Source organism: Moschus berezovskii, chromosome 4 (genome assembly GCF_049115385.1).
Source record: "Moschus berezovskii isolate FMDL1 chromosome 4, NW_MosBer_1.0, whole genome shotgun sequence".
Taxonomy (NCBI): Eukaryota; Metazoa; Chordata; class Mammalia; order Artiodactyla; family Moschidae; genus Moschus; species Moschus berezovskii.
The window spans coordinates 55,272,481-55,297,361 of NC_142463.1; the positions used below are offsets into that span (position 1 = coordinate 55,272,481).

The following is a 24,881-nucleotide window of genomic DNA, read 5'->3' on the forward strand; positions in this document are numbered from 1 at the left end:
TTCACATATTGCTGAAGCCTGGCTTGGAGAATTTTGAGCATGACTTTACTAGTGTGTGAGATGAGTGCAGTTGTGAGGTAGTTTGAGCATTCTTTGGCATTGCCTTTCTTTGGGATTGGAATGAAGACTGACCTTTTCCAGTCCTGTGGCCACTGCTGAGTTTTCCAAATTTGCTGGCATATTGAGTGCAGCACTTTCACAGCATCATCTTTCAGGATTTGAAATAGCTCCACTGGAATTCTATCACCTCCACTAGCTTTGTTCATAGTGATGCTTTCTAAGGCCCACTTGACTTCACATTCTACTCCCCTCTAATTGATAAATCCATTACTTCACATATTTATCTTTTTTTTTGGCCATGCCATGTTTCTTGTGGGATCCTACTTTTCCAACCATGAGCCTGGGCCTTCAGCAGTAAAAACTCAGACTCCTAACCTCTGGAATTCCAGGGAATTCCCTTCCTATCTTTTTAAAAATGTAAAATGCTTTATGAATATGCATGTTTCCTTGGGCACGGGCTATAATTATCTTCTCTGTGTTATGCGAATTAATGTACAAGTGACGTCAGCACTGGGATACTATTTTATAAGTAAAAATAAACTTTTATTTTTAAATTTTATTTGGCCATGCAGTGTGGCTTGTGGAATATTAGTTCCCCAAGCACAGAGTCCTAACCACTGAACCACTAGGGAATTCCCCAAAATGAACTTCTCTTTGGTATTCACCTGTTAAGATTTTGTTTTCCCTAAATGTGCATGTAAGAGATGTGTATATATGATATACTTAAGTTTATAGGTTAGGGTTTCTGAAAAGTTGGATCATAGCACTGGTAATTAGACGAAACCTCTAGATCTACACTGTCTAATACAGTAGCCACTAGCCACGTGAAGCAAAGTACCTGAAATGTGGCTCTCTGAATTGAGATGTTGTATAAATGTAAAATTCACACTGGGTTATTCTGAAGACTTAAAAGAATTGTAAACAAAAAAGAATTGTGAAATGTCGTATTGATAATTTTTATATTGACTATATGTTGTAGTATATATCTTAGATTTATTGAGTTAAAATATATTATTAAAATTTCACATTTCTTTTATTAAAATGTGGATTATAAAATTTTTCATTACATATGTGGCTTTCATTTGTAACTCACTTTATTTGTAGCTTGCTGCTGGACAGCACTGCTCTAAATTATGTGATCTTTCAACATAATCAAATACCAGTTTACAAGACCTAGAAATTCTATAACTTTTTTTTACTTTCTGATTCAGTATTGAAAAATACTGTACAGAACACTTTGATTCTTCTTTTTGTAATTTTTGACTGCACTGTGTGGCAAGTGGGATCTCAGTTCCTCAACCAGGGATTAAACCCATGCTCCCTGCAGTTGAAGTGCATAGTCCCAATCACTAGACCACCAGGGAAGTCCCAGAACTCTTTAATTCTAAAATGTTAGGAAAGTATGAGATTAGCCCACTGTCTATTCACTAGCCCTGTGGTAAGATTTCAGTGACTTCTTGTAAAAGAAAGTTGGAAAGAAGGGCAAGTTATTACTGGGAAACATTTTAATATCACCACAGAATAAAATCAATTCTATATTCCCCAAAGGGAAATGCTTTCTTGAAAAGTGTGGAATATTTCTTATACTTGAGTGTCTCCAGATAACACTACTATTTTTCTAATAAACATTAAAGGCATTTTATTTGTTTTTTAAAGGGTGTATACTTAAATTTTTAAAAAAAATTTTATTGTCTTTTTTTGGGTAAATACTGTTAAAATGGTAAAATTGAAAGCATACATTCTATTATAGTGCTTTGTGCTGGGAAAACTATTGTAAAAACTCAAGCAATGATGGAATCAAAATTTGAGAACTTGGGGATTACTAATATAACTGTAGTGATTAAAATACTGGGAAATTTAGGTGGCATAAACAGTAGTTCAAGGAGAATTATGATAGGTCTCTCCTTCCTATCAAACTTTTATTGTTAGTCTGACATCTTTTCCTGGTGTTTTTGGAAGCTTACAAATATTAATGAAACTTTTTACCTTAGTAAGAGAACTAAGATAATTTCACTAGCTTACTAAGAGAACTAAAAAAGTCATTTCACTAGCTTCAAAGTAAATTGACACTTAAGATATGAAACAAGGTTTGAAATAGTTTATTTCAAAGAGATAGTGAAGGTTGCTCAGTCGTGTCCAACTCTGCAATCCCATGGACCATGGAGAAGTCCATGGAATTCTCCAGGCCAGAATACTGGAGTGGGTAGCCTTTCCTTTCTCCAGGGGATCTTCCCAACCTAGGGATCAAACCCAGGTCTCCCGCATTGCAGGTGGATTCTTTACCAGCTGAGCCACAAGGGAAGCCCAAAGTTTATTTCAAAGACCTATGTAATTAGCACTTTTGGGAACATAAAGAAGCAGTCATTAGGTAAAAAAACTAACATTTCAAACTTTCTCAGCAATCTGATCATAACTTCCTTGTGTCAGCTTCTTAAAGTGAGCCTTCCTAAATCTTATGATTTAATCTGATGAATAATTTTATGCTTTCTCTTCTGGGCTTTAGTTCTTGGTCCAAATCACAAACCCTTCCCTTTCCTCTCTTTCTAAATTATAATAGTCTTTCAAGATACTACTCACGTTTTTCTGAAACACTTTTTTTTTTTTCTTAAAAAGGAAACTTTTTCATCCCCACCACTCTGTCCAGAGTGAGCGTATAATTAACATTTGTGTAGTGTTTTCCCTTTAAAAGCCCTTTCCATATTTTCTCATTCTATATGTCAATATAGTGAGGTGGATGATGTTACTCATTTTGGAGAATAAGGGAATAATACCTGATTTTTCCAGAACTTTGTATAGATGCTAAATAACACAACTAAGAATACTGGAACCAAATTCTCTCATTCCAAATCTGATGCTCTTCTATGCCTCAATGGCCCCTTTACTCCTGTTTTAGTTACATAACACCATTTAGCTTTTAATTGTGTATGGTCTTTTTATCAAACTGTTCAATTTGATTTTTAGCTGTAAACTTGAGATATGTACGGATTTGTACATGGGAATTGGAAATGGAAAAGATGATAAGGGCTGAATACATCTCTTCTTAATAACAGTTGAAGAGGTCATTAAGAATTCCTTACCAGCCTGTTAGCTTCTGAAAGCATTATGTCTTTTAAAGTATGATACCGAGGCTTGCTGCTTTTCCTCTAGCCACACTACCTACCTTAGTGCCAAATTTTTAGTATAATTTTTATTGATTGTTTTATAATCTTAGATTTTTAAAATTAATTTATTTTTGGTTGCACTGGGTCTTCATTGCTGAACTTGGGTTTTCTCTAGTTGCAGTGAGCAAGGACTGCTCTCTAGTTTCCATGTGTGGGTGTCTCACTGCAGTAGCTTCTCTTTGCCAAGCATAGGCTCTAGGGCACATGGGCTTAAGCACATGGGCATGTGGAATCTTCCCAGACCAGGGATCAAAACTGTGTCACCTACATTGGCAGGCAGATTCTTAACCACCTGAGCAACAGAGAATTCCCGCATCCATCTTGGAAAACAAGTGTAGTACCCATCAGATACTATAAAATGGGCACTCAAATACTTCTATTGACTGCCTAATTCCAAATATGAGTCCAAAATACTGTAACTACCCAAAGAAGGACATTTAGAGTTAAGAAAAAAAAACCAAAACAGGGTTTCTAGAACAACTTAATTTTAAGTAGATGGTTATTTAATGTCTTAAAGATATTTGCTTTTAATTTACATTTTCTGCTTTGTAACCTGGATGTAGTAAGAAATGAATATTTTCAAAATATTTTAATTTTTTTCCTCGTTACATTTGTAACCATGACAAAAATTTTAGGTATAACTTATGCTTATTCCACAAGAATAAGAATATAGAATCCAAATTTCAAACTCACAAGCAATTTGCTGAAAGAAATCTATGATAATGATGCCTCAGTGCTTGAAGGCATTTTAGGAAAGTATAAAATGCAGAGGTGAAATATATTAGATGGCCAGTAGTTTGATTATGTGTAATTATTTAGGTATTATCTAAAACGAGGGCCAGATATTAGAACAGACACAGCTTAGTAGTACTCCTCGCATGCCTACTAAGTTGCTTCAGTCGTGTCCGACTCTTTGTGACCCAGTGGACTGTAGCCTGCCAGGCTCCTCTGTCCATGGGATTCTTCCAGCAAGAATACTTTAGTAGGTTGCCTTGCCCTCCTCCAGGGCATCTTCCAAACCCAGGGATCAAACCTGAGTTTCTAATGTCTACTGCATTGTCAGGCAGGTTCTTTTATCACTAGTGCCACCTGGGAAGCCCAGTAATACTGTTTATATTACTATTGGAACAATGTCTATTTAACTATTTTTGAAATATCTTAAATCACTATTAGATTGATAACTATTGAAAAGCTCTTTGCAATCTTATCACTAGTTTCAATATCAGATGTGTATGCCTGTATATAGATTACATATGAGAAAGCACATGGTTGTGTTTGATAAACTGTAAACATATAATTATTATTAAAGGGAAGACAGAACAGTTTTTTAAAAAACATTGATTAAGAGGCTAAAATTCAGAGATAAAGGTCTGAAAAGGGAACATGCTAAGGGGCATGATCTTAGAGGATGCCTGAGTTCTTTGGGGATGATTCTGGTAGTTGCTCTAATGCTTTATACTGAGTAACATTTCCTCAGCGAAGAGAGATGATTAGTCAGTAGACCTCCAAGTAGTAGCAGAATAGTTTGTATAGCTTAAAATAATGAAAACAATTTATAAATATAGGTCACTATAAATTTTAGTGCTTTCGTGTATATGATCTGATTCTCGTGGTAACTTTTGTCAGTTAGGAATTCAGAGAAATTAAATGACTTGCCTAAATTACCTATTAAATGGCAGAGCTGAGAGTAGGAATCAAGCATAGAAATTCTTAGGTCTTTATTTTCTTTTCTTAAAAAATTTACTATTAATTGGAGGATGATTACTTTACAGTGTTATGTTGGTTTCTGCTGTACATCAACATGAAGGTCTTTATTTTTTCTTTTTTTTTAAGGTGTTTATTATTTGACTTTCTCTTTAGACATTTGTAGTCTCTTTATACTAGTCCACTAATAGTTGAAAATTCAATGATAATAGTTTTCTCAAGGCGTCTTTCAAGTAATATAGAATGATTGAAGTATATGAAACAGCCACAGAAATCAAGACTGAAAAGATCTGACTCTAAAATCAAAGTATATATTTAAAAAAATAAACTCTAAACTTTTTATCCACTTATTTTAAAATTGTTATAAATGACAATTTCATTTTTTTAGGTCAGTTTTGGTTCACAGCACAACTGAATGGAAGGTACAGAAGTACAGAATTTTCCCATATACCTACTGTCTCTACACATGCATAGCACCCCCCCTTCCATTATCAGCATCTCCCACTAGATGGAACATATGTTTACAACTGATGAACTTATGCTGTGTGTGCTTAGTTGGTTAGTCGTATCCAATTCTTTGTGACCCTATGGACAACAGCCTGTCAGGCTCCTCTGTCCATGGTGATTCTCTAGATAAGAATACTGGAGTCGGTTGCCATGCCCTCTTCCAGGGCATCTTCTCAACCCAGGGGTCAAACCCAGGTCTCAGTCTCGCATTGCAGGTGGATTCTTTACTGACTGAGCCACCAGGGAAGCCCAGGAATACTGGAGTGGGTAGCCTATCCCTTCTCCAGAGAATCTTCCTGACCTAGGAATTGAACCGGGGTCTCCTGCATTGCAGGTGGACTCTTTACCAGCTGAGCTACCAGGGAAGCCCGATGAATTTATACTGATAAATTATTATCACCCGGAGTCCATAATTTACATTAGGTTTCACTCTTGGTGTTAATATATTCTATGAGTTTGGACAAATGTATATATTGACATGTGCCTACCATTCGGTAGCATACTGAGTAGTTTCACCACCATAAAATCCTCTGTACCCCACCTATTTATCCTTCCCTTCCCACTAACCCTTGGCAATAGCTGATCTTTTTATTGTCTCCATAGTTTTGCCTTTTTGAAAATAATATATAGCATGTAGCCTTTTCAGACTGGCTTCTTTCATTTAGTAATATGCATTTGTTTCCTCAATGTTTTTCATGGCTTGATAGCTAATTTCCTTTAATTTTCTTATTTTTAAATTTATTATATTTTGAGAAAGTCATTTCTTTTTAGTGCTGAATAATGTTCCATTGTCTGAATGGAATTTTACCACAGTTTATTCACCTACCGAAGGACATTGCATCCAAGTTTTGGCAATTATGGATAAGGCTGCTATAAACATTCATGTGCAGGTTTTTGTGTGGACATTGGTTTTCAGCTCTTCTGAGGAATACCAGGGAACATGATTGCCAGGTCACACAATAAATGTATTTTAGTTTTGTAAGAAATCACCAAACTGCCTTTCAAAGTAGAAGACATGCCTACCAGCACTGAAAGAGAGTAACTGTTATTCTATGCCAGCATTGGTATTGCCAGAGTTCTGAATTTTGGCCATTCTAATAGATGTGTTATGGTATTTTATTGTTTTAATTTGCATTTCCCTGATGACGTACATTATGGAGCATCTTTATATGCTTAGGGCTTCCCTGATGGCTCAGTTGGTAAAGTCCGCCTGCGATGCAGGAGACTCCAGTTCAATTCCTGGGTAGGGAAGATCTACTGGAGAAGGGATAGGCTACCCACTCCAGTATTCTTGGGCTTCCCTTATGGCTCAGCTGGTAAATAATCTGCCTGCAATGTGGGAGACCTGGGTTTGATCCTTGGGTTGGGAAGGTCCCCCTGGAGAAGGGAAAGGCTACCCACTCCAGTATTCTGGCCTGGAGAATTCCATGGACTGTCCATGGGATCGCAAAGAGTTGGACACAACTGAGCGACTTTCACATTTTTATATGCTTATTTGCCATCTGTACATCTTCTTTGATGATATATGTGTTAAGGTCTTTGTTAAGGTGTTTGTTAAGGTCTAAAAAATGTTAACTCATCTTTTAAACAGAGTTGTTTGTTTTCTTATTGTTGAGTTTTAAGAAGTTATTTATGTATTTTGGATAACAATCCCTTACTAGATATATCTTTTGAAATATTTTCTTCCTGTCTATGGTTTGTCTTTTCATCCTTCTATCAGTCTCTTTCAGTAGAAAATTTTAATTTTAATGAAATCCAGCCTATTAACGTTTTATTTTATGAACTGTGCCTTTGTTATCATATTTTTTAATAAAAAGCATTGCCAAAACCAATGTCATATAGATTTTTTCCTCTGTTCTAGGAGTTTTATCATTTTCCATTTAGGTCTGTGATCCATTTTGAGTTATTTTTTGTGAAGGGTATGAAGTCTGTATCTAGATTCATTTCTTTACAAGTTGGTGTCCAGTTGTTCAAACACTATGTGAAACTTTTTTTTTTCTATTGATTTCCTTCCTTCCTTTGTCAAAGATAAGTTGACTATATTTATATGAGTCTATTTCTGGGCTCCCTATTCTGTTTTATTGATCTGCGTACCTTTTCTGATCTATTGTTCTTTCACCAGTACCATACTGTCTTAATTACTGTATTTTAAATACAGTGTATTTGAACACAATGAATGCCACCTATAACAGAATGATTTAAGATGATTTAAAATTTTAAACATAGTCAAGATGAGTAAGTAGAAAATATTAACTGGAATATTTGGAAAAGGCCATTTCTTCTTAGTTGGATAGCTTTTGTGTGAGTGGATGCGTGTGCTTGTAAATAAGGATATTTTGTTATACACATATTGCAGTAATCATTTTTCTAGGAAAAAATTCTTCTAGTTCATATGATAAGATCATTATCATCATAATAGTAGCTAACACTTCCATGGACATCATTATTTGCTAATCACATTTAAGTACATCACACATTTATCTCATTTAATCCTCCCCCCAGCCCTTTGAAGTAGGTAGTAATATCAATCCTGTTTTACAGATAAGGAAACTTGAGGCTCAGAGAGGTTAAGTCCAAGGCCACACAACCAGTAGATGGTGTTGCCAGGATTCTAATACAGGTAGTCTAACTCCTGAGTCTGTGCTTTTAACCACTACACTATGAATATTCCCTGATGCACCTTAGCAGATTTTGTAGCCACTATTCAAATATCTCAAGCACTGTTAACAAGGTATAAAAGAGACTTGGTTTACTTATTCTTGGATAAGAAGCATCAGGGAATGGAAGTCATAATTTACTAACATTAATACTAGATGAGAAACTTCAGGTCTGAATGTACCCAGTTAAAGAATTAAATTAATTAAATTTAAATTAAATATTAATAGATGTTTTCAGCAGGAACATCAGTAAACTGTTAGAAATCATTTGTCTTCAAGTATTTCAGTGATGATCTAAATTTTAACAGTACTTTCATCTGAGACTTTAGAAGGCATACTGTCTTTCTCTGTATTTATTATAAACTGAGAAATGGTTTGTGAGTTGGAGAAATAAAACTTGTTTTCTTATCCTCTATGAATAAAGCCAAAGTAGAAGGTAAAGATGGCATCAGTTGAGTGATTAGTTATAAACTTCTCGGGGTTTTTTTTGGTAGTTAAAATACTACCTTTAGCTCTCATTATCTAAATATATTTAATATTTAAATTGTGATTATCAAATAAAAAACTCATACTTCTGTAAAATATAATTTCTCTGTACTTATTATTAAAGTATAATATTCCAAGAAGGGAACTTTGTTAAATCTATTAAAAATAAAATGTAATTTCATTAGAATATTTACTTAATTCTGGCCCTTGGCTCCCCTCAAATTTATTATTAAGCACAAAAGCTTTGTTGCTATTAACTTTTATAAACAAAATAATAAATATAAAGTTTCATGGTTTGGTTGAAAAAATTAAAATCATTTCTTTAAAATACATTATAACTGTCCTTCATTTAGAGAGGAACCACCTCTACCCCAGCATAAGAAGTTGACCTTGTAAACTGCAACCATTAAAGAATCTCAGTGTTTGTAATTTTCTTTTAATAAAGGGAAGAAAATTGTGTTTTCATGGAATAATCTCATCAATGTTTGAGTAGTAAAAAAAAAAACACCACAAATGCTAATTTCATATCTTTGTTAAAAATATAGAGCCTAAAAAACTTAAAGGAAAAAAAAGTATGCTTTCCTAACTTGTTAGTTTTTGTTCTCTTCATGCTTTCTGCCACATACATACACACATACCTATAAAATCAAATAAGCAATGATTTATGTAATTTCTAAAGTGTTTCAAATAGACTTATGTAATTTTTTTGGTTTTTATTTTTACTTTTAAAAAATACATTTATTAAATGAATGTTGTTTACATCTCTGCTCCATTTACCCTACAGGCTGCCGTTACTTTTCCTTTTACACACTCTATTTTGTCATGATAATTATTTACAGGGAAACAACTGCTCTTGCACCACACCCCCACAAAAGAAAAAGCAACCCACATTCATCTCAAACAAACTCGGATGAAGAAAATTAAATACAAAGTGATTGTGTAATGGATTTTCAGCTTTTAAGTGGTAGAAGAGACAACTCAGTCTGAAAAAGTAAATGTAAGAGTTAAATGTTTCTCAAGTACTATATAGTTTAATAATGACCACATTGATTTATTACCCTCTTGTGTGTAATTGCAGTGGGTATATTTGTATATATAATTTTTCTTATTATTTTCTAAGGACAAATTTCCAGGTATGATATTTATAGTGCTTCTAAAATCATTTTAAATCATTCCCAAATGTTGGAAATAATTATTTATACTGCTTATTTTAACAAAACCTAGTTAGAATTTTTTCATTTAAAGTCTTATAATTGCCTCCTTATTAACTTGGAATTCCAAGTTGAGGTGAATTCTTGCATTTCAATACTACTACTATAATCCTTTTGTTATTTATGATATTTGAAAAAAGATGAAAATCGTTTATCACCCTTCTCTCTGCGTGATGAGCCAGATTTCTTTCCATTTGTTAATATGTAATGCATCTTTCAGAAATGTGAAAGATCTAGTAGTCTTTGGCTTCTAAGCTCATTTAATATGTCAATTCCTGATAATATTTCTAGCTCTCTGAAAATGATTGAATCAGATAAGAATCTGGGTTTTTTTTTTAGTTCCCAGAATTGCCCTCCAGAACAATTTAATACTTTTTATACTGCTATACCAGTGTTCTTTGATAATGAATATTTAATGGACTTTTCTTAGAAACTAAATCTAGAATACACGATTTTTATTACATTTTTATTCTACTCTCAGTGCTGACCCTTGCACTGGATTTCAAACTGCAATATGCTTTTCTAAAAAGTAAGAGTCTTAAGCTGACTTTTGATCTTAGAATTTCCCCCAAGTTTTTTGGACTTGGAAAGTTTTATCTTTTGACATTGAGTATTCCTTGGTGGTACTAAAAATTTTTGCTGAGTAGCTTACAAACCTCTGTAACCTGTAAGTAGGCTAGATAGATATTATACCTTTCTATACCAAGGTGTTTTTAAAGTAGAGTTTTGAGAAATAGTAAATCTTAGCTGTTAAAATGAAGAAAGATGAACATTATGAAAGAACTGCTGAATCATTTTCGTAAGGCTGCCTTGTTTATAGCCTAGGCGTTCCCATATTAAAGATTAACGTGATCATAGCCTTTCATTAGCCTCTATACATATATGTACATTTAGTTTTTCTCATAAATGCTCTTTTTTCTTTTCATTTTACAGACTTAAGATATTTAAATACAGTGCTCTGTGCAATTCTTTTGATATTTTCTTATCAATCCATCTTTCCAATATTAGAACTAGGAACAGCTTTGAAAAGATAAAACTATGTAGAAGATAAAAGATGAGTTATATACACTGAAAATATTTCTTATAAATATCCAAAATATATACTAGAAAAGCAGGCATCAAAACAGTGTATAAATGATACATGACGTAAACTTTTTTAAAAAAAAGTAGAAAACTACAAAAAATAACCATAAATATTCATAGGAAAAGAAAGGATTAGAAGGAAATATACTGACATTTATTGAGGATTACATAAAGTGGTAAGATTAAAAACTTTTTTTATGTCTTTCCGTGTTTTCCAAAATTTTCAATGAGTGTTAATTAGGGAAAATGTGTTTTTTAAAAGAAAAAAAATTTCTCATATTATACCTTTGTAAATAGCATATCCAGATTCTAAGCTGATCCAGTTAAAGTCTTAAAAGAAACGTGAGTTTTTACTGCCTGAAACCTGATACTTTTTCCTGTTTTTCCGGAAGCAGCACAAAAATTCTTTAAATAGTGACCCTAGGAATGAGGAGGGCAGATATCATTCTGTTTTAGTTGGAGTAACTAAATCAGATATGAAGCTTTCACAAGTATTAGTCTGCCTGAACTATTAACTCTTGCATACTACAAAAAACCCCACAAAACTTATTAAAATCACCAGCTAAAGACATATTTAAGTCCTTTACTTATTTTAAAATATTGCTTTTGATACTTAAGATATATAGCCTTTTACAATGTGAAATTCCTGGCATTTCTGATTGCAGACCCTAGGAATTTTGAAAATGACACAAATTATTTGACAATTTTAATTTAAACCATATTTTAATACTGTATATCAATTTGAATGACTTGAAGTTGAAATTAAAAAAACTAAAGTATTTTTAATTGTATATATCTAATTTTAATAAGATACTTAATGGCTATAATGATTTTTTTGTTGCTTTTTCACCTAGAATGGAGTAAGTAAATGTGTAGTTATGATATTCTGTGCTGAAATACTGGTTTCTGAATCCACTTGCCCTCTTAAAAAGGAAACAAGTATGGTAGAGCCAGAAGGAAAACGAATAGTTAACCGTGGAGGAGGAGAAAACCTAGCTCGGTACTTTGACTAGAGGCAGCTGGGGAAGTGACGTCCTGTAGCATTTGCTGTTCTAGAAAGTGCAGAGACACGTAGTGAAAATGGGAGGATCTAGAAGGAGGCCGTCTCCCGTGTAGTGTATATTTATCTGTAAGTGAGCCGTTGGGGAAGGAATTAAATACTGAGACGCTGTCTGCTTGCTGCCTTAAGACAGCGAAGCTGAATTGCTGATTTGCTTTAACTTTTAAAATACTCAGCTTGGTTTATTTTTCTTAGAATCATTGTATTGCTAAGACTGGGAACGCTGTTTTCTTTCACAAAGGGAAATCTTAAGTTCATTTCAAGGCACTCGAAATGGGGAAAGACTATTATTGCATTTTGGGAATTGAAAAAGGAGCTTCAGATGAAGATATTAAAAAGGCTTACCGAAAACAAGCCCTCAGATTTCATCCGGACAAGAACAAATCTCCTCAGGCAGAGGAAAAATTTAAAGAGGTCGCAGAAGCTTATGAAGTATTGAGTGATCCTAAAAAGAGAGAAATATATGATCAGTTTGGGGAGGAAGGTAAGAATTCAGTGTATATCTTTCTGTCTCTCTTTTTCCTCTATCAGTTTTCTGGTTATTAAATTCTCTGACATTTCAAAAATAGACGAATAATGGATAAAAGCAAGATTTCATCCCTGATCATATGAATGAATGTTACATAGCTATGAATGAAATGTACTTGTTTGCCCTTTTTTGGATTTTGACATTTTGTGTAATATATATGTTCTGCCATTAGATTTGTATTGTTAATATTTATTTGAAAAGAAACCTTAAATTCCCATACTCATTAAGAAATTGTGTCAAAAGTCTTATGCAACCTGTTTTTTTTTTTTCTAATGAATTTTCAACCAGAGCCAATAAAGATTTTTCAGTCATTTAAAATCTTAAGATTGGCAGTTCAAACTCTGGGTAGTTTATATTTTATTCACGAAAACAAAAGAAGTTTTTTACCTTTTTTCTTATGGCAAAGCTAGTTTAGATTAAACAGGACAGAATCTTCTCTCTGAGAAGCCGAAGGCCCAGGCATTTAGCTGTAGTTGTTTTTGGCATTCTGCCTGGAGAGGAAAGAATTTTCCTGATGTCATAAAATACCAGAACAAGTTTTTAGCTTAATTGTAAACAGTAATTGTGTGCCAAGAAAATGAGATCTCAGAAATGCAATTTTTGACCTAAAATGGCCACCTCTTTAGAACAATGACTGATTTACTTTAAGATAACATTATTTCTTTAGAAATTTTACTATCTAGGTGTAGAGGAAGGCACGATAACTTCCCTTTCCTCTCCCTGCCACACTTTTGTTTCTTGGATTGTGAGATCTGAAACTAGTTGAATACAGTAAATGGGAGTAAAATTTAAGATTATCCTTTTATCATTCTGGATTTTAAATTGTCCATCATCGCCATATAAATGTAGCTGTAAAGTAAAGCTATTTAAAATTGCTAATTAACAGCAACAAGAACATTTTAATTTTTACAAGTTCTGAAATTTCAACTTTTTATATCAGGACCAAGTTATTTTATTACTAATTTTTCTCCTCAAATATTATTTTTAAATCATTCATTGTAGTTAGAAAACTTTTTTTTTGGCTTTATTGTATTTAATGTTAAATTTCCCTAATTAAAAATCTATTTTAAAATACAGTGAAGTGTTAACTGTGTATTTTGAGTTAAAAAGTTAAATTTAGTTAAGCATGGTAATTGTTAAGAGGTTTTTTTTTGTTTTTCTTGTTATGCTTTTTCTTTTTGATCTGAGTTGCCCCAAATTGCAGTTTCTGCTGCTATGAGTACCTGCAGTGTCAGGTTCCTGCAAAGTAAAGACTGAAAAAAGCAAGAAGTGGGCAGTTCAGTCCTGCTGGTTCCTTATGGCCATACTACTCAAAATACTATGATTTGTTTCATCTCAAAAGCGAAGCAGGATTCTCAGATACTACTAGCTATATACTACTCTTTCTGAAGAAGTTATTTTGTAATTTTGTAAAGAAATCTACAAACAGGGTGTAGCACTATGAATTCCCATGATAAAGCAAATATCCATTGATTTAATCCACACCTCACTAACAGCCCAAATCTGTCTATAACTAAAGCATAAGATTCAGTGTTTCTAAGGATATTTATCTTCAGAATTTTCAAGTCACCAAATGATACATTTTTCTTGACTTAACATTGCCTCTTAATAGTGTTTTTCTTGAGTTATATTTCTCCAGTTTGATTTTAACTGAGCATCATCAGTGAAGTGAATTTTTAAAAAAACAGGATCATCTATGTACCCCAAATCTTTATTCTTTAATTAGATAATTGATATAAGCAATAGAAGTAATAGGGAAGAATAAGTTTTTTAAAGCATTGAAATATATTATTCAGAAATACTATTTTCTACTTATATTACTTTAAAATACATTTAAAATGAAAGTTATTTGATTATGTTTCAGAAATTATTCTTCCTTTACAGAAAAGCATTATAATTATTTATCCTTTATTCAAAATATCTCATTAAGTATACTGTTAAAACATGGGAAAATATTTTTGTTTCTTTGCCTGTCATTGATCTGTTTGTGCTCGCAGGCCTGGTTGCATAGCCCTCTGTGTTTCTCTAGAGGTAACAAAATGCCAAAATGCTAATTTACCTGATACACTTTTACCCCTGAATTGTTACAGTCTCTTGTACAACCTGAAGCTGTGGGAATAAACCATGAACTGAGAATTGTATGAGTTAAGCATGCTAAATTTATATATTTAGGACCTAAGAGAACCAGTGATCCCAGTATATTTGTGTTTTGAAAATGTCTAATATCCACAATTTTAAATGTTGGGTTTTAAAAAAGCTGGATTGAAAAAAGAGATGTTTTAAATTTACCATATGACCCAGCATTTCTACTCCTGGGAATCTATAAAAGAGAAATGAAAATACAGGTCCACACAGACATGTATGTGAGTGTTCATAGCAGCATCATTTGTGATGGCCCCAAATGAAAATATCCGAAAGTATCATCTTTTAGTAAATGGATAAATGAAGTGTGGTATATATGTATACACACACACACTACTTAGCAATTAAAAGGACTGATTTAATAAAACATGCTTTGTAAATGAAATAACCTCAAAAATTATGTCATATGTAAATGACTACATATTCTATTATTCCATTTATATGAAATGCATGGAAAAGGCAGATTTATAGACAAAGAAAGCAGATCAGTGGTTGCCTAGAGCTAGAGGTGGTAGCAAGGATTAACTCCAAATAGAAATGAAAATACTCTTTGGGTTGATAGAAATGTTTTATAACTGGATTGTGGTGATGGCTGCACAGTTCTATAACTTCACTAAGACCATGGTATATTTACAATGTGTTACTTTTATAGTATGGAATAAATAAAATTGTTTTATAATAGAGATATTTCTCCATAGTTGAATAATTTGAAAACAAAAAACATAGAACTACTGAAACTTGAAATTGGATTTTGATCTAATTTCTCCTCCACAGTTTTAGGTTTAGTTCTGAATTGTTCTGTGAATGTCAACAGAAGTTCATATTAAAAGAGTTAAAAACAGATTTTCAGTAACACATCCTTATAGTGGCCTAGTTTTCTAACATTTCTTTCTCTTCATATCTTCCTTTTTTTATTGTTTATGTTTCACTCAATAACTTAAAATTTAAATACTGAAAGGTAGTATTTATGTGATCAAATCTGTGTTTAGTACATTAATCTTTATACTATCAATCTTTATATCAGTTTGCTGCTTCTGTTCTTTATATAGTTAATTAATAATCTATTTACTATATATTTAGAAAAGTAAGTAAATTGGATTTCTATGAATCAAAACTTTAAAGAATCTCATTGTGCTAGTTAACTCTAAGTATTGTTATAAATCTGGATTTTTACATATTAGATCTCCTTAAAAGCAGTTATTAAAGTCATATAATTTTTTTTTATTGAAGTCCTGATTTTTCTCCAGTGCTGCTACTTTTGATAAACTTTAATCAACTAATTAATGGATATCATTGTTAGGAATAATATCACAGACACATAATATTTTTTTGGATTGCAAATTGGTTGGTTGCTTGTTTTTTTAAATAATAGCAGTCTTGGTACAACATAAGTAAATGTTGACTCTGGGGTACATTTCTTGCTCACACGAAGTGATGATGGTGTCTAGAAAAAATTTTGGATAGCATAGGTAGTCTAGCTGCATACTAAAATTTTCCATGAGCGGTCAAAATTATGTAGTGAAAAGATGACTGTATAGTTGATGACAGGCTTGTTCAAGTGCTGGGCAATGCAAGTGATACTTGCATAATAATTCATGTTATATTAGTGTGAATTTTGGTAGGATTTTCTCAGTCACAGTAGTACACAGTTGACTATTTAGTGTCAAAGCTTTATTGGAGGCTGTTTGTTATCTTTGATGAATGTCAGTTCAAACAGTGTGTGAATCTTCTCAGGGACTCAGTAATCCTGATTGAGTTACCATTTTTGGCAAAGGGCTTTTAGGGAAAAGCCAAACCCATGATGCAATAACTTAAAATGTAATTCTTTCTTTTCATGAATCCATTATACATCCAAAACATTTAGATTTTGTCTTGTAAAGGGTTCAATTGGGCAGGCTAGTTTACTCAATTTACTTTATGAACTCTGTTAAATTGTTATACTCTATTTGTGGGATGAAAGATGGAGTGATTGAAATAATTTAGTATTGGTTTAATCACATTGGTAATGACCTTGAGTTATACACATATTCTATCATTTAAAAAAAAAATCTGCTACTAGCTTTTTTTAACATTTGGAGTTATAACTATACCACTAAAATTTAGAGAAAGGAGGTTTGAATGAGCTGTATGTTAAAAGTTCTTGTCCTGCTTATACTTGTCATTGTTTTCTACAAGGCATATCCTGAGTGAAAGATGCCAAATAGAATAAGACATTTAAAACTCTCTGAGAAAGCATGCTGAGTGACTTCAGTAGAGTTTTTTACTATTAAATTTCTCATATGTGTATGTGTAATTATACTTTATATTGTTTTTGCTTCTGCCTTTTCTCTGTCTTGACATCGAAGACACATTTTAGTGTTTCTTTTGAACACTTTAAGAATTAGTTCTTCCTTTTATTCAACAAACATGAGTGGCCGTTGTTTTCAGAACTGTATGCATGAACAGTGCAAAAGTGAATAAAATGTATTTCCTGCCCCCAAATTACTCACTGAAACATATTTGACCCTCTTAGTTTAATTCTTTTGGATTTTTTTTTTTTTTACAGTTTTATAATTTTTAGGTTCTGTTCCTGCTTGTCTCCTTGGTCAGGAATGCCCATAAGGATCATCCAGAAACTTTGCTGAGACTGTTATGATATAAATCCTTGTCAGTATCGATCCCTTAGAAAATCACTATACTGTTGTTTTGTAGGTTTTAGTAGAATCTTTCGTCAGTATGTAGCAGAAAATACTACTTCAAATATGTTATCTGTTGTGAACTACTAATTGCTTAGTTGAGTCTTAGAGAACAAATCAAAGAGTCACTGTCTTGGTGTCGGAAGCAGGTTGTCCATAATAGACAAAAATAACCAACCCAAAGGTCTTACAGGTCAAAAGGGTTTACAGCTCATGATTTCAGTTTTCTTTTTACATGCTGTTGAAGTTAATGCTATCATGTGATATGCCTAGATAAACAATTTCATTATTTAGGATATGGATAATAATTTTAGTGTCTAAAATTTTCTGTTAATGGAATTTTTTTTCCTTTCTGCCATGAATGAGTCCTATTTTAATTCTTAAACAGTGAAAGATGATCTGAAATAAAGATAGTTATTTTGAATATGATATTTTATATCACTGATTTGTGTTCACTGATAATGATGGTGCTCAAAGATTTAGGTTACATATTTTGTTTGCATTGATTACTGAAGACCTTTCGATTGACATCTTTTTTTTGTTGTTGCTATTTTTAAAATTATATTTAAAGTATAGTTGATTTACAGTGTTGTATTAATTTCTGCTGTGCAGCAAAGTAATTCAGTTATACATGTACATATTCTTTTCCATTATGGTTTGTTTATCACAGGATATTAAATATAGTTTCTGTGTTATACAATAGGACTTTGTTGTTTATCCATCCTATACATTGTAGTTTGCATCTGCTAATCCCAAACTCCCAATCCTTCCCTCCCCCCACCCCTTGAATGACATTTTTTAAAAACCTAAATTTATATACTTCAGATCATCAAACCAGTAGCTTATAAGAGGTTCCCAATTTTTATTTATTTTCTTTTTTCTGCATGGAACAAAGAGTTGGGAATAAATTATCTTTAAAGATGGGGATTTGGAGAAAGAATTTGAAAGCTAAAAATTTAACTTAGGGTGGAATGATTGGTAGTTATATGGCTGTTTTGTATTTAGTTATAATGGCATTTCTGATCAATATTAATAAATAGCAATCTAAGTTAGCCAAAGTTTGAGTAATACAATTTTTCAAAGTTTAACTTTCAAGAGTTATAAGTATTTTTCTAACCATGCTTACCTTCTCATTTAGGGTTGAAAGGAGGAGCAGGAGGTACTGATGGACAAGGAGGTACCTTCCGGTACACCTTTCATGGTGATCCTCATGCAACATTTGCAGCATTTTTTGGAGGTTCCAACCCCTTTGAAATTTTCTTTGGAAGACGGATGGGTGGTGGTAGAGATTCTGATGAAATGGAAGTAGATGGAGATCCTTTTGGCGCCTTTGGATTCAGCATGAATGGATATCCAAGAGACAGGAATTCTGTGGGGCCATCCCGCCTCAAACAAGATCCTCCAGTTATTCATGAACTTAGAGTATCACTTGAAGAAATATATAGTGGTTGTACCAAACGAATGAAGATTTCTCGGAAAAGGTTAAACCCTGATGGAAGGAGTTATAGAACTGAGGACAAAATTCTCACCATCGAGATTAAAAAAGGGTGGAAAGAAGGCACCAAAATTACTTTTCCAAGGGAAGGAGATGAAACACCAACTAGTATTCCAGCAGACATTGTTTTTGTCATTAAAGATAAAGATCACCCCAAATTCAAAAGGGATGGGTCAAATATAATTTATACTGCTAAAATTAGTTTACGAGAGGTAAGTTAGTAGGACATTGGATTCTGAAACCAAACAGAATTATACATGTAATCTCAGGGAATTTATCTAAATAATAACTAACATTAATGTTTACTACACAGCATTCTTACAATTTTCATAAGAATCCTCTAAAGTAATACTACTATTTTGCCTCTTTTGTGGATAAGATTATATTTTCTAAATTTAGTTATTTATACTAATAATTTAAATGCCAATTTTAAGTTCTAATGAGATTATATACTATGAGGCCTACCTAGTATGGATTATCTGTACTTTGTTTTTGCAGTTTGTCAAATCTGCATTGTAATCTCATTACCTTAGTCCATGTATAAGATTTCTTCCAAAGTTGTTAACTTGAGTTAATAATTATATAACAAACAAGGCATTAAAAGACAAAATAAGTTATGAGGGTACTGCTTTAATACATTAGTTTGTATTTATTCTATTTTTAGGCACTGTTTCTCAAATTGGATTATAATCCTGCAAATATGCCCATGTCAGTTCCCTGCTTAAAATTCTTAAATAACTTCATAGAGCATCTACCATAAAGTCTAAACTCTTTAGCTTAAACTAACAGGTTGTTTTTAATCTAATTTCTACCTGTACATGTATATACATTTCCCTATATTTGGTGTATTATTAACTTGTATACCTCTGTCTTTGTCTGAATTGTCCTCTGTGGAACACTGCTGTTCCTCACTCTACCTCAGGACTTACTAATGGTCCAGTGCTTACCTCAAGCAATCTGTATTCCCAGAAGCTAAGGGGGTACGTTGGGTGCCCTTTGTCTCACACAGGAATTCTGCACATACTTCTCTGACAACTTTATACTGTAAAGTTATAATTACTGGTTTGCTTCTGAATTTGTGCATTCCTTGAGGTGGTTTCTGTGTTCATGGTCCCTATGTGTTCAACATCTAGAGAAATATATGGCATATGGCATATATGGTACTCAGTAAATATTTACTGACTAAAACAATAAATATGTTTGTTGTCCTAACGTTTTCATTCCGGAGAAGTATGTAGTTGCTCCTATCTTTCTCTTTCTGGTTCTTAATTTCTCCCTCTTCCCTTCTCCCATTCCATCCTTGCAACTTGAATGTTGTAATAGCAGCCTCAAACAGTTCATTTCATTCTAGGACAATGTGAAAGACATTCTTTCCTCCTGTTTTCCTTTTTCCTTTTCCTTTCCTTCCCCTTCTCCTTTCCTTCTTATGTAAATTATCTGATTATGTGTGTCCTGAAGGTACGTTCTAATGGGGAAAAAGTCTTAAAATTATTGATATTCTTTTGGAGGTTAAAAATTTACCTTAGAAGCATTCTTTACAGTGGGTAATATTTTTGTTTAGACTTTTATATTTTGAAGTTTGTTAATTTTATTTGGTTCATTTTAGGCATTGTGCGGCTGCTCAATTAATGTGCCAACCATGGATGGAAGAACCATACCTATGACAGTAAATGATATTGTGAAACCTGGAATGAGGCGAAGAATTATCGGATATGGGCTACCATTCCCGAAAAATCCTGATCAACGTGGTGACCTTCTAATAGAATTTGAGGTTTCCTTCCCAGATACTATATCCTCATCATCCAAAGAAGTACTTAGGAAACATCTTCCTGCCTCATAGAATGAAAAACTTTGTTAACCATATTTTGATAAGGCACTGAAAATATAAAAGGACTGGCCATTTACTGATGTAGATGTGAATTCTGTATAAAGACATGTAAATTATTTTGAGGGTTCATTACATTGCATGAATAGAGACGGGTCAAATAAAAAGGCAAAAGGGATTTTTGCAGTTAGAGATGAAGAGAAAACCACTCACTGTATTTTATTTCATTTCTCCCAAGTCAGAATTTTTTAGTATTTTGCTTACATGTAAAATTCATTTATGTGGAGTTAATAGATGTATTTCTAATAAAGTACTAGGCTATCCAGGTACTTTATTTCTTATATATTTACACTGTTAGTGTGATAGGTTCTCGTTTATAATGGAAATTTAAATTCTTAACTAAACTATACATGTGATAGGTACTTCTAGAAAAGAAGAACCCAAGTTATTTGGAAATCTGGTTAACTAGATTAAAATCATATGAAATGCTGCTATAGGGCTGGTACCCATAAGAGAGTATTCTAATACATATATTTCACCATTTTGATTTTTCAAGTATGCTAACATAGTTATAATGTTCTTAAGACAGACCTTTTCTTCATAAAAAGGAAATTAATGGCAATTTATCTCCTGTGGAAATCCCAATTGCCTGAATTACTGATATTTTAGAAATAGGTTGTTTTTAAAATGCCATATATAATTTTATGCAAATTAACTATATATCTTGGACTTAATAAATTATAGGTACATTTTATTGTCCATTAGTTAAGGATAATTTGTTTGATAATAAACATGTTTTTAGAGGAAATATTGTTACTTGGAATTAATTTTCCAATTACACAGTCTTCTATAACTTACTCATAATATGCTATATGTACCATATGCAATTTCCCTAAAAAGAATAAACTACCACTATGGTGTTAAACCAAAATATGGGGAAAATAAACACTAACTGCTGCTTATGAATGATGTTGCTACTACTTGTTATGCATATAAATATTTTACTTTTTCATATGTATAGATTGCATTTCTTAGGTGTTTTAATTTTTTAAATATATTTACATTTAAAAAATTATTCTGTTTTCTGTTTTATAGCTATAGTAAGAATGATATTTTGAAACAAAGTTTTTGGTTCAAAAGAAAATTTCAGGATGATTGGTATACAAGGTTTGTTGGACCCTATCACCTTTTAGCAGAATATGGTCTTCTTTTAGAAATTCAAAACATAGGTTTTAATCACCATATACTTTACAGCTTTATTGAGATATAATTCTCATGCTAAAAAGTTTACCATTTTAAAGTACACAATCCAGTTGTTTTAGTATATTCACCTTATAGAGCCACTTTGTAATTTCAGAACATTTACATCAACCTAAAAAGAAACCACATAACCATTAGCAGTCACTTCCCATTCCTCCAGCCCCTGGCAAACACTAGTCTACTTTCTACTTCTATGGATTCATCTATTCTGGACATTTCTTATAAGTGGGATTAAACAGTATTTGGCTTTTTTGTTTGTTTCTTTCACTTAGCATAATGTTTTCAAGATACACCCGTGTTGTATCATTCAGTACTTTGTTCCTTGCTTTATGGCCGAATAATATTCTTTTGTTTGGATATACCACATTCTGTTTATCCATTCATTAACTGTTGGGCATTTAGGTTATTTCCACTTTTTGGCTATAATGAATAATGCAACTCTGAACATTTTTGTACCACTTTTTCTGTACATAATTTTTTAATTTTCTTGGGTATATACCTAAGAATAAAATTGTTGGGGATAACCATATACTTTAATTGCAAATGGAAAATACTTGAAAATGTCAGAGAATTCATAATCATGCATATTATTCCATTAATTTATAAATGATTCCTTTATAACTTTCTCTAAATGACAGTTAAAACTGCTTGAGGAAGTGTGAACCTCATGGAAATTTTCTCACATCTAAAGAAATAAGAGCTGAAAAGCATCAGTGAGAGTGGTTGGCATGGTTTCTATTTTAAACCCACTGTCATTATTTTCTTGATTAAGCATTTTCTCCCAAGTTAAATGATTTGTAGATTAGATAGATGAATGATCTTTGGATTAAAGAGTATTTGTTAAAGTACAGATTTATTCTAATAGTAAAAAAAAATTAATTGTCATTGCTATGTAAACACAGTTTATTGGGGATACCCTTGTGGTCCAGTGGTTAGGATTCTGCGCTCTCACTGCCACGGCCCTAGGTTCAATCCCTGGTCAGAGGACTAAGATCCCACAAATTGCACGGCATAGGCAAAAAATAAAAAACAGTATATCAGTATCTCCCGGGTCTTCAGTTCAGTCGTGTCCGACTCTTTGCGACCCCATGAATCACAGCACGCCAGGCCTCCCTGTCCATCACCAACTCCCGGAGTCACTCAAACTCATGTCCATCGAGTCGGTGATGCCATCCAGCCATCTCATCCTCTGTCGTCCCCTTCTCCTCCCACCCCCAATCCCTCCTAGCATCAGACTCTTTTCCAGTGAGTCAACCCGTCGCATGAGGTGGCCAAAGTATTGCAGTTTCAGCTTTAGCATCAGTCCTTCCAATGAACACCCTGGATCGATCTCCTCGAGAATGGACTGGTTGGATCTCCCTGCAGTCCAAAGGACTCTCAAGAGTCTTCTCCAGCACCACAGTTCAAAAGCATCAATTCTTCGGCGATCAGCTTTCTTCACAGTCCAACTCTCACATCCATACATGACCACTAGAAAAACTATAGCCTTGACTAGACGGATCTTTGTTGGCAAAATAATGTCTCTGCTTTTTAATATGCTATCTAGGTTGGTCATAACTTTCCTTCCAAGGAGTAAGCGTCTTTTAATTTCCTGGCTGCAATCAGCATCTGCAGTGATTTTGGAGCCCAAAAAAATAAAGTCTGAAACTGTTTCCACTGTTTCCCCATCTATTTCCCATGAAGTGATGGGACCAGATGCCATGATCTTTGTTTTCTGAATGTTGAGCTTCAAGCCAAACTTTTCACTCTCTTCTTTCACTTTCATCAAGAGGCTTTTGAGTTCCTCTTCACTTTCTGCCATAAGGGTGGTGTCATCTGCATATCTGAGGTTATTGATATTTCTCCCGGCAATCTTGATTCCAGCTTGTGCTTCTTCCAGCCCAGCGTTCCTCATGATGTACTCTGCATAGAAGTTAAATAATCAGGGTGACAATATACAACCTTGACGTACTCCTTTTCCTATTTGAACCAGTCTATTGTTCCATGACCAGTTCTAACTGTTGCTTCCTGACCTACATAGAGGTTTCTCAAGAGGCAGGTCAGGTGGTCTGGTATTCCCATGTCTTTCAGAATGTTCCACAGTTTATTGTGATCCACACAGTCAAAGGCTTTGGCATAGTCAATGAAGCAGAAATAGATGTTTTTCTGGAGCTCTCTTGCTTTTTCCATGATCCAGCGGATGTTGGCAATCTGATCTCTGGTGCCTCTGCCTTTTCTAAAACCAGCTTGAACATCTGGGAGTTCACGGTTCACATATTGCTGAAGCCTGGCTTGGAGAATTTTGAGCATGACTTTACTAGCGTGTGAGATGAGTGCAATTGTGCAGTAATTTGAGCATTCTTTGGCATTGCCTTTCTTTGTGATTGGAATGAAGACTGACCTTTTCCAGTCCTGTGGCCACTGCTGAGTTTTCCATATTTGCTGGCGTATTGAGTGCAGCACTTTCACAGCATCATCTTTCAGGATTTGAAATAGCTCAACTGGAATTCCATCACCTCCACTAGCTTTGTTCGTAGTGATGCTTTCTAAGGCCCACTTGACTTCACATTCCAGGATGTCTGGCTCCAGGTGAGTGATCACACCATCGTGATTATCTTCATCATGAAGATCTTTTTTGTACAGTTCTTCTGTGTATTCTTGCCACCTTATCTTCTGCTTCTGTTAGCTCCATACCATTTCTGTCCTTTATCGAGCTCATCTTTGCATGAAATGTTCCCTTGATATCTTTAATTTTCTTGAAAAGATCTCTTGTTTTTCCTATTTTGTTGTTTTCCTCTATTTCTTTGCATTGATCGCTGAGGAAGGCTTTCTTATCTCTCCTTGCTGTTCTTTGGAACTCTGCATTCAGATGCTTATATCTTTCCTTTTCTCCTTTGCTTTTTGCGTCTCTTCTTTTCACAGCTATTTGTAAGTCCTCCTCAGACAGCCATTTTGGTTGTTTGCATTTCTTTTCCATGGGGATGGCCTTGGTCCCTGTCCCCTGTACAATGTCACGAACATCCGTCCAGAGTTCATCAGGCACTCTA

At 33.5% G+C, this 24,881-nt stretch overlaps 1 protein-coding gene and 1 pseudogene across 1 annotated transcript; one reads left to right on the forward strand and one right to left on the reverse strand.

Moving 5' to 3' along the window:
- Positions 1–471: 471 nt before the first annotated feature.
- Positions 472–571, reverse strand: LOC148778049 (U6 spliceosomal RNA; annotated as a pseudogene).
- An 11,149-nt stretch (positions 572–11,720) lies between these two features.
- Positions 11,721–21,557, forward strand: DNAJB4 (DnaJ heat shock protein family (Hsp40) member B4). Its single transcript, XM_055401325.2, has 3 exons — positions 11,721–12,413; positions 18,414–18,982; positions 20,377–21,557. The coding sequence occupies exons 1-3, from the start codon at positions 12,203–12,205 to the stop codon at positions 20,608–20,610; spliced, it is 1,014 nt and encodes a 337-aa protein (XP_055257300.1). The 5' UTR covers positions 11,721–12,202; the 3' UTR covers positions 20,611–21,557.
- Positions 21,558–24,881: the final 3,324 nt, after the last annotated feature.